The sequence below is a fragment of the Episyrphus balteatus genome, chromosome 1 (assembly GCF_945859705.1).
Source record: "Episyrphus balteatus chromosome 1, idEpiBalt1.1, whole genome shotgun sequence".
In the NCBI taxonomy this organism is placed as follows: Eukaryota; Metazoa; Arthropoda; class Insecta; order Diptera; family Syrphidae; genus Episyrphus; species Episyrphus balteatus.
This window is the reverse complement of record NC_079134.1, coordinates 142,267,330-142,278,344: the sequence shown is the minus strand read 5'-3', so window position 1 is coordinate 142,278,344 and position 11,015 is coordinate 142,267,330. Positions and strand designations below refer to the sequence as shown.

At 29.3% G+C, this 11,015-nt stretch overlaps 1 protein-coding gene across 1 annotated transcript; it reads left to right on the top strand.

The window, feature by feature from the left end:
* Positions 1-418: 418 nt before the first annotated feature.
* Positions 419-7,441, top strand: LOC129918617 (uncharacterized). Its single transcript, XM_055999242.1, has 3 exons — positions 419-558; positions 7,040-7,210; positions 7,272-7,441. The coding sequence occupies exons 1-3, from the start codon at positions 529-531 to the stop codon at positions 7,407-7,409; spliced, it is 339 nt and encodes a 112-aa protein (XP_055855217.1). The 5' UTR covers positions 419-528; the 3' UTR covers positions 7,410-7,441.
* The last annotated feature ends 3,574 nt before the right edge of the window (positions 7,442-11,015 follow it).

Here is an 11,015-nt window from a genome sequence, read left to right as displayed (position 1 = left end):
TTTTTTATTTAGCTCTCATTCACTAAATAATCTCGAACTATGACCAACTCAAATGACCAACTCAAATGACCAACTTTTCCTCCCAGACTATAAGACATGCAGCATATGAATGAATTCGAAAGAATTTTATTTGCATCATACTAAATTCTTCCATGGTCTGCTTGATCATGGTGATTTCACAAGATCAACAGGCAAATCCCCGCATTAATACTTACTCATATCGTATATGATGGCAAAAGGTGCTGCTGTGCTTTATAGTACGTTAAAACGGAACGTTGTTGCGTAGATATATTTCAAAGATAAAAGCCCAAAGTTGTATTTTTGTTTTTGTATTTGGTTTTTATTTTATATTGATGGCGGGGATAAAAACAAAAACCGAAAAAAAAACTTTATGTAACTTCGTCAGCAGCGGCATTTAGTGATTTGCGATACTCTAACAGTTGAGATACTCAACCAAGACGAAAGATTTTTTTTCTGACCATCTTCTTTTAAGTTTAATGTAATTTTGTGATTTTATTTTTAACCAATATGTCTGTAAACAAATTCGTGCTAATTTTGGTATGTTTTAATTGATTGTTTGTTTTGTTGTTGATTTTTGTGTACACCAACACAGAATAATATCAACTTTAGGGTCTTAAAAGAAAAAGAAGTATTTTTAGTGCAAATGTGGTTTATTAATTTAGTTGAATTTTTTTTTTTATCACAGTGCGTTTGATCGATATTTACTTTGCCAATTGGCTTAAAGTTGTTTAAAAAAAACATTCTTAATTTGACAAAGCTTACAAGTCATGTTGTCTAATAGAATCATTATCATAATGGTCGGTTGTTCTTTATAAAATGTCTGTTCCTAAGCTGATTAATATTGTCAATATTTTTGGACTTTCTCAAAAAATTTTTTTTTTTGGATTTTGAGTGAAACTAGGTCAAACAATAAATTTTTGTTTGGTTTGTTCGAACGTTGTACCTTAACTTAGTTAACAAGTTTGTGTTTCTTGCTCCATGGAATAACCTGTTCATTAGTAACATTTTGATGACTACCTCAACTTTTTGACCCGATGATTGTTAAAACGTGGTTGTTTTTTTTTTTTTTGTTTAAATAGTTTATGAAGCAGGTACATTAAGATCTATATGCGTATTTCAATTCGAACCGGGTCGGGTGTTTGGCCTTGAACATTTTTGTTTTGATTACGCACAGTAATATAAAAATAATTGCTGAATTGAGTATTTTATTACTTTAAGTTTTACCTTTTGTTTGGGCATTTTAGTAATGAATAATTTTTAAATCTACAAAAAAGTTTCATCAACTTTGTTTGATTTTTTTTTAATGAGGATGAGGATAGCTTAAGTGGCAACTGGCAACTAAGTGTGTAGCTTGTCACGACGAAAGATTTGAATCTTGGGAACATTTAATTTGTTTAAGATTGTGACATTATTTATCCCTACGAGCTTTTTGTTAATGTAAAGTTGTTGTTGGTATTATTCTCAATTCAGCCATTGAACTTGTTTTATTTTTTTTTTTTGAATAAGTATACGAACGTTGTTGCCGAACCCTACAAAAATGAATGGAAAATTGCACTTTGATAATGTTATTGACTATCTATTTTTATTAAGTCTTCATAAAACTTGTTTTGAAATAAGCCAATAAGTCAAGTCAGTCTATTATTTTTTTCCCAGCTTCAAGAATATTCTAAAAAAATACAATACAATACAATAAAGAAAATATATTCGACAATATATTTTGGTATTGAGTTTAGTCACAAGTAAGACAAAAAATAAATTGCACGACTGTGTTGCACGTACTTGCTCTTGTAGTTTAAAGTATCTTTATCTCAAATATTTATTGGAAATTTAAGATTTGTTAAGTTTCGAGAAAAAAAAAAAAAATAAAAAAATCTAGAGTTAAAAAAATTAAATTTTAAAAATTTTTGTTTTCAAAAACTTTTTTACATTTTAGAATCCAAAATGATAAGAAATATCAGTTTGTAAATTTTGAATAAAATTGGCGTAGGTATGCTTTGATGAAATATATGAAGCTAAAAAAATGTCAATTTTTTTAATTAATTAATTTTGGCAACGCCATATTTCCGTTCTCTGATTTTTTTTAAGAAAAAAAAAAACGTAGTCTTGTTAGAATTATTAATAAGACTATTACGAAATTGTTTGCTCGATGTACGGATGGACGCACAGACCAACGCACGACGCGACGGAGGGTATGACGAAAAACACTTTTTTGAACTTTTTCATCATCGTAATGTTGGTTTTGATTAAAGCCTCGATTTTTAATTTTTTCTATACGAAAACAATACTTGCAAATAGACAGGAAAAAGAAGTGGTTTTTGTAGGCTATATTGCTACCGAATGTCTGAAAATTAATTTCATATATTATTTATTTGGTTTCTTACATAAAACATTCTTAGCTTTCACTGTAAAAAAAGAAATAAGAAAATTACATAAAAAAATACTCAAAAAGATATGTCATGCGAATTCTACAAAATTTTCTAGCAAAAATATCTCTGTAATTATCCTTTAAAGGTTTTTGAACTCATCAACGCAAGTTGAAAGGTGACAGAATTTCGAACTAAATAATCGCATTTTTAAAATTATGAAAGTTAGAAATTAAAAGTTTGGAGTTTTCGACAGTACCAACTGTTTTAAACCTTTATTTCTTAACCTATTTCCATAAAAAAATTCCTTGTTTGGTTTAAAAATTTAGAATATATGTATTTTTAAAACAGCATTTAGTCTTTAAAAAATATGTTTTGGATTGATTTTGAAGTTGGGTTTGATTTGATTACGAAAAAAATTTTGAATTGTTCGGCTTTTTCTCACTCTCAAAACGAAGACGAATTAACAGAACCGTACCTAAGTGGTTAAGGATAAAACTTAACGAAGCGGTGCGGTGGTAAAAAAAATAAAACTGCCATACGTCATCGAAACCAATAAATACAAGAGAATATATATATGTATGTCCCTTATTAACATAATTGAGGAAACAAATCGACAGAAGCATAAGTAAAATCATAGGGTTGCCAAAGAAGCTGAAAATTGGTAGTTACTCGAATAACTTAGGTATTAGTACATAAATTATATAGTGGAGTCAAATTAGCTTTATACCTCGGAATCCAGGGAAAGTCGATGCATCTGAAAAACGAGTATAGGGCTGCATTACTATAAGGTCAAATAAGAAAGTTAAAAAAAAATTTCACCGCTCTCGATTACAATAATTTTTACTGACCGTTACTGTCATTCCGTATGCAAGCGTTCAATCGGAATTGCTGTCTCATTTTAGATTTTGCTCAAACTTTGTAGGGATGTTCTCTAGGACTGTAAGGAAGCAAATCCATGATGATTTAATTTTAAGTTGCGTGGTTTCCCCGCTACCCGCATTCGAACTTTTTCAGAAGGTCATTTTTATCTTATTATAGCTTGGCGTCTACTAAAGATATCTTTTTGTTTGAAATGGCATTTTAAAGCTTAAAAATAGTAATTTTTTGAAAATATATTAAAAAATTACGTAATAATTAACCCTGAATAAAAAATAATTTTTGAAAAACTTGTAATTTTGCTGATTTTTCATGGTTTTTGACTGGCTCCAGAACCTTGGATATTATATGTACGAGGCTTATACTTACCAAATATTAAAAACAGATATTTTTCAACAAAATAAATCTTAAATCAACTCGACAGCTATACTCCTAATGCAAAAATTTTAAGTTCAAAGTATTGAGTATTTTAAAAAAGCTAATTTTTATACTGTCATTTTCCACGATTTGACTAAAGGAAGAAATGTGAAACTTACAGTGTGTTAAGTTAAGAGTACGAACTATATATACTATAAGTTTCATGCTTCTATCTTATGTCAAACATAGTGCAATCATACCATTAAGTAGGGGTAATTTTGGCTTTTTAGCAGTTTTGTGAATTTTTAAACAAGCGGTACACTATGAAGATGTGAAAATAACACAATTTTTATTTTCAGGACTTAAAGTTAAAAGTTTCAACTTAACACACTGTAAGTTTCATGTTTCTATCTTTAGTCAAATCGTAAAAAACCATAGTATAAAAAATTATTTTTTCAAAAAACTCAAAACTTTGAGCTTTAAATTTTTGCATTAGGAGTATAGCTGTCGAGTTGATTAAAATTTATTTTGTTGAAAACTATCTGTTTTTAATATTTGGTAAGTATAAGCCTCGTACATATAATATCCAAGGTTCTGGAGCCAGTCAAAAACCATGAAAAATCAGCAAAATTACAAGTTTTTCAAAAATTATTTTTAATTCAGGGTTAATTATTACGTAATTTTTTAATATATTTTCAAAAATTACTATTTTTAAGCTTTAAAATGCCGTTTCAAACAAAAAGATATCTTTAGAAGACGCCAAGCTATAATAAGATAAAAATGACTTTCTGAAAAAGTTCGAATGCGGGTAGCGGGGAAACCACGCAACTTAAAATTAAATCATCATGGATTTGCTTCCTTACAGTCCTAGAGAACATCCCTACAAAGTTTGAGCAAAATTTAAAATGAGACAGCAATTCCGATTGAACGCTTGCATACGGAATGACAGTAAACGGTCCGTAAAAATTGTTGTAATCGAGAGCGGTGAAATTTTTTTTTTTAACTTTCTTATTTGACCTTATAGTAATGCAGCCCTACAGGGGCGGATCCAGGATTTTTTTCTGGGGGGGGGGGGCACAAGGGACGGATTGGCAAAAAAAAAAAACAGCAATAACATTTAGAAATAAAGTGAAGTACCATACGACTGACTAACAAGCAGAAAATTTTAACGACCCACAGTGGTCTAAAACCTGGCCAAAAATATTTAGGCACATTTCCCACATCAAATAGGTACCAAATGACCAAAAAGTTATTCGGAAGGAAAAATTTTCATTTTCTTGTTACAGTAAAAGCCACTTAAGTGCTAACCCTCTTACTCCTGGATTAGCCGGAAGAAAAAAAATATAAAAAATCAGAAAATGCACGTACAATTCTGTGCTATATTAAAGTTAGTAATCTATTCTTTGTTTAATTTTTTGACTTAAGTTGTTTCACCAAATAGATTTTGAGAAATTAAGTTTTAAAGATGAAATTTTGAAAAAAAAAAATGTTTACGTTTTTTAATTGATTTTGTATAAAATTTTGCAATATTATGGACATAATTATACCTTTAGTTAATGACCTAGTAGTTTTTAGTCAAATACTAAAGACTTCATTCTAATAAATATTAAAGTTCCTAAGAATAACAAAAAAACTGAATCCTACTTTTTTGTCGGGAAACCCAGTTTTTTTTTTTATTTGCATTAACCTTTTGTAACCCAAGGTCGTAAATTTAAAAATTAATAAGTGAATCGATTGGCCTTTATCTTTAATAAAACACGTATTTTTTAAAAATTCAATAAAGTCATTATTTACTTAGTTATTTCGATATTTTGGGAGTAAAAAAAAGTTTAAATAATTTATTTTTATATAAAAATTCAAAAATTCAAGCAAAAAACTATCTAATATTAATTTTTAGGCACTTTCCTAAAATCCAAAAATAAAACCCCGTGGGGTTTACTAACAAAAACTATTTTTTTTCTGAATTTCGTAGTTTTTATACAAATTTGCTTATTTTCAAAAAAAGCCCAACTTTCAACATTAACTGTCAATTAAAAACTATTGGTGCTATTTATTAGAAATTTCAAGTACTATTTCGATAAAGCAATACTTAAAGATTATAATATTAGAAGCTTCAAAAGAAAAAAAAAATAGTTTGTAGAGCTTTTATGCAATCTTTTTCGGTTTGTTACAGAAATGTCACAAGGGGCTACAAGGGGTTAAATTGTTTTATACCTCAAAAATATTGTGTTCAAATCGTAGGTCTCTTGGAGCCAAATTGACCAAGTTATAAGTATTTTAATACTACCCTTAGGAACGTTTTAGTCTTTTAGTCCAGAGTTCAAAACTTTAAATCGTTATCCCCACAACTAATGTTTTCAACGCCGGTGCTCCTCATAACTTCAAAACTACTGCACCGATTCTTTTGAAATTTGGAACACTATTATTTTTACATATTTTTAGAGGTATCCCTGGAGAAATTTTCTCAATAAAATAATATTTATAAAAATCTATAAGTAAGGGTCGCTTTTGAGGAGTTTTTTTTCAAGGGGTCTTTATTTTCGGGGTGCAAACTTGGGCAAACTTCTGAAATGCAAGTTTGTTCTACATATATTGCAGTTCTATAATGTATAGTTTATGCAATTTTGTGACGTGTTCCGCTATTTTAAAAACACTAATGTTGAAAAAAAACAACGAAAAAAGTGCAAATTTTTTAACCCCTCTGTATGAAAAAATAGAGTTGCATATAGGTACAATTATTTTTTTTATATCATTCAATGTCATTCGATGTCCATATCAAAATTTTTCACCAAAATCACTTTGAAAATTCACTTTTTTTTAAATCGAAAAATCGTTTATTTATTTGTGAGGTGGAGCTTTTCATGGGAAAGGGATGAAACAATCAACAAAATTCGCATTTTCAGCCAGAAATAGACAAGAATTTTACTCAAGTTCTTTCTGTTATTATTCATATATTTTTAAAACTCTTATAGTTTGATTTCCTTTAAGTATGAACTTTAAGTTCTGGGGGGGGCACGTGCCCCCGTGCCCCCCCCCTTAATCCGCCTATGCAGCCCTATACTCGTTTTTCAGATGCATCGACTTTCCCTGGATTCCGAGATCTTACAAATTTTATGTTTAATTTGACTCGACTAATATGTATGAAAGTTACAAAAATGGGAAAAGCATAATTGGTTACGAAAGGGTTTTCGTACAATTTTGACTTTTTGGACTTATATTAGCCTTATATTTGAAAAAGCTAAGGTATGGTCAAATAGTACAAATTGTACGAATTTCCAAGAATGTATTAAAAAAAAAGTATGCAAATATTTTGCGTTGATTTTTTTTTAACCTACAAATTGAAATCAGTAGTTTTATTTAAAGAAACATTAGAAGTAGATACAAACATACTGAATCAAATTATGTATTCCAATTTCTAGATTGCACTATGCACCTTGCTCAACACAATCCACAGATCAGAAGCTGTCGTCTATCGACTGATAACAGAAACCCTTCAAAATAATATTGCTGGCGAACCTATTACCCACGAAAGAACAAATTGGGATTTTAATCCAGATATTAGCAAAGCTCGTCGAGGTCTATTTTATGAGGTAAAATTTCAACAAACCCAGTGTTAAACTGTAATTTTGATTTAAATATTTATTTTAACAGAAACATGGCTTTCGAGCTTCAAAATTCATCGAAAGTCTCGGTATTGGCATCGATGGCAGAGAGCAGGAACGTCGACAGGAACAACAAATTCGTGATATTGGTAAACTTAATGGAGAGCATTACCGCAATTCGCCATGAAATTTAAACATCGAATCAATTTAACTAATTTACAAAACACTCAAAATAAATTATTCTACTTATAAAGAGTGTTTGATTGTTTGTGTGTGTGTACAACATTTATATCATAATTTCACATACAATTTATGAGAAAAAGAGTCCTTTTTTTTTTTTTAATTTCATCATTATGTTGTCAAATAAATTGTGGAAAACTTTTTTCATTTTATTCCACTTTTCCTTGCATAGTATAGCTTACTCTCAACCTTAATTGAGGTAATTTTCCACGGAATTAATTTTTTGTTGCGCTCTGTAAATTCACTCTACTTATAGCTAGCTCTATTACTGCGGGAGAATTATAATAATCATTATTACATTTGCAACAATTTTACATCCCTTTTTTGCATAACTTGAAGTTTTTAATTTTTGCCATTCTGATCAAGGATAATTAACGTTGATGAAGTAAAAATTAAACGATTATAATTGTTCTTTCCTTTTTATTTTCGTTGATGGATAAAATGTTGTTGTTTTTTTTTTTCTTCATGTTTTAGTAGAAATGTGTGTAGTTGTGTCCTTGTTGGAATAGAGTTAAGTAGTGTTGCAGACACACTCCTCTTCCTTTGAATACAGCCAATTTTTTTTTGACGTGATGAAGTCTTATAAATCGATGAACCATGGCAGCATTAACGAAAAAGTGACGCCATTTTCTCCCGTTGCACTTGAAATTTTTAGCAGTGGGGCAAAAATTTCAATTAAAAATTAAAAATAAACTATTAGAGAACAAAAATCTTTTATATCTTATTTGAAAGATTTTGAAAGATATTAATCAAAAGTGAAGGATTTTTAAAAATTCCGTCATTTAATAGGGTAAATACGGGTAAAACAAAAAAGCGGCTATTTTCTAAACGCAACGTTGTAGAAAGTTTAATTTTTTTTAATCGATTGATAAATTTATTGCAAGACTGAAAATGCTATTGAAAAAATTCTAAAAAAATTCAAAACCAAGTAATAAATGGTTTTCTAAAACTAAAACATGAGGTAGACTTTTGACAAAGTAATGAATTTTTTTTTTGACAATTTAAAAAACATCATTCGATAGATAATAAAAAAAAAGTTAGGGGTTTATTACGAATTTTTTTTTAAGTCTCTGCGTTCTGAAATATGAATTTTTGAAAAACACCTACGTTTTTTGAAGTATTTTTGGATAGGTTTTTATTTTTACAATTTTTCGGAGCGTTCAAAAAATCTCAAACTTATAGAACATAAGTCTATAACCGTGCACAAATTTGTTGTTTATTGGTGTTATTTTTGACCGAAAAACGGTAAAAACTATTTTTTTATCCCAAATTTTTTGACTGTTTTTAACCGTTTTTTATTTTTATCTTTTTTTTCAACAGATAAATGAATTTAATTTAAATTATAGATAGACAATAGGCCAGACTATATTTGTGCAAAATTTCAATCAGTTTTGTAATCACAATTTTGAGATAACGTTAAAATAAAGTTTTGTTTTTCAACACGTTCTTTCAGCAGATAAAAATTTGATTTAACTTTATTGAGCATGCTGATAATATTACTTTTCATTTGATATATCCCACATAACAGTAAATTTAATACAAGCTACACATTATTAAATTAATAAACTTCAGAAATACCTCAAAACACCTGTGGAGATCTGATGCCCATGACCAGCCACCAGTGTGAGAAGTACCATATTCTTAGTTTGAAATTTCGACACAAATTCTAACTTTTTTTTTGTAAGCATCGTAGAAATATGATTGAAGCATCATATGAAAGATAAAATAATAAGCTTTCTTAAGATATAAAATTTAATATAGGTTGTAAGAGAAAAAAATTAATTTAATGGCGTGAGAAGATAAAAAAGATTGATATTTTTGCTTTTTTTTATGAAAACAGATTGTTTTCGAAAAATTCTAGCTCTTTTTGTAGATGTCGAACCGACATGATCGATATAAATATTTTGAGCTAAAATAATAATTTTTTTGTTAATAAAAGCACACTACCTGTTTTCTTGTGACGTTATCACGTAAAATTATCGTCCGTTAACCGACTTTAAAGACAAGCACTTTTTTTTAAATAAAATGTGACTTTGAGAAAACGGTGTCTGTGTTCTTGAAAATCGTCTCCTTTAAGTCAATATCAGCATCTTCTAAGATTGTCTTAAGGATTTCTGGGACAAAATCATGTCTTTCTTAACTATATTTGTAAGCAAAAGTGTACTGTATTGTTGGACCCAGAGTGTATATTACATCTGTTTATGAGACAATGTAAAATGAAATAAGCTCTAGGAAAAATGAAAACCCTTTAATCAAATATGCACACAGAGAAAAAACACAATGGGGGCTGTATTCGCAGGCTGTGGGAGTGGGTTGGTTGGCACACTTAATAAGTCCTCTTAAAGATGCTTTTTTTCTACTTCTTCTCAGGGTATTTAGTTATAGTTTGTTGTGTATAGTTTTTGATGGATGCTATGTGAGTTGGTATATGTGTGTAAGTTCACTTAGTAGACAACGAGTTATGCACAATTAGATGAGATTATTATTGTCATCTGCTTAACAACTATAATAATAATTCTATTCTATGTTCTCTGTGTATATACTCTGTATCTAGTCATTCATTTATGAGAAAATCATTATCCTGTACTCAGTCCTTCTTAAGCAATCATAAATCATTATGCGAATTGTTATGTGAATATTAGTGTGTGTAGACTACACACATATAGAACATTATGTACATGTGTAGGAAGCTTTGTATTTAGAACATTTCATTAACAAAGAATAAGCGGCATTTAACCATCGAGATTTTTTGTTCAAGTTTCGCAAGAGGGATATGTCTGATTAATGTAGGATGCAACTTTTGAAATGTCTTTTAGACGACAAATTTGCTTGGGTCCTATTTTTAATTTACTTAATAATTTACCCATTAGAAGTAGAAAACTGGCTAAAGAATGGTATACTTATAGCTTTTTATATTATATTAAAGGAAATTAATCAGTTGAAGCATAGAAAAAAACACAAACAAAATAGACAGGTACGAAGCAAAAAATAAGTAGGTATAGCTCTTACATAATATAATGATGTTGCAGATTTAAGCTTTAAATATAAGTTATTTGCAATTAATTATTTTGTGCCCATATTTTCCAAAATTTCTTACGTTCGGAAGCAGATATCTTTGGAACAAAGTTTCAAAACAAGATTTAAATGAAAGATATGAGATTATAGTGATATAGTGTGTTACTCAGAAATCAAATGAACATGAAATTATGTGCTTGCTCTTAACGTTAAATACAAACAACCTTACGTAAGAAGAAAAAGAAAATATACAATAATCACAAAGGCAAAAACTGTTTTTTTTTTCATGGTATTTTCCAAACGACGCGTCGCGACGCACAGCCGACTCTGGCAAAGACAACATAAAACTAAAGAGGCAGCTGTTCTTGATGTTTAAATACAAGGATAAACTTGAAATAAATTGCTTTGTTTTGAAGTTATTGGCGTTTAGTCTACTTGCCCCTGGAGCCAACAACTCCGGTTACCCCTATGCATTTTGGTAAACAAATTACAAATCTACCTAATACATTTTAAATAAAATGCACGACTGGGTAGCACG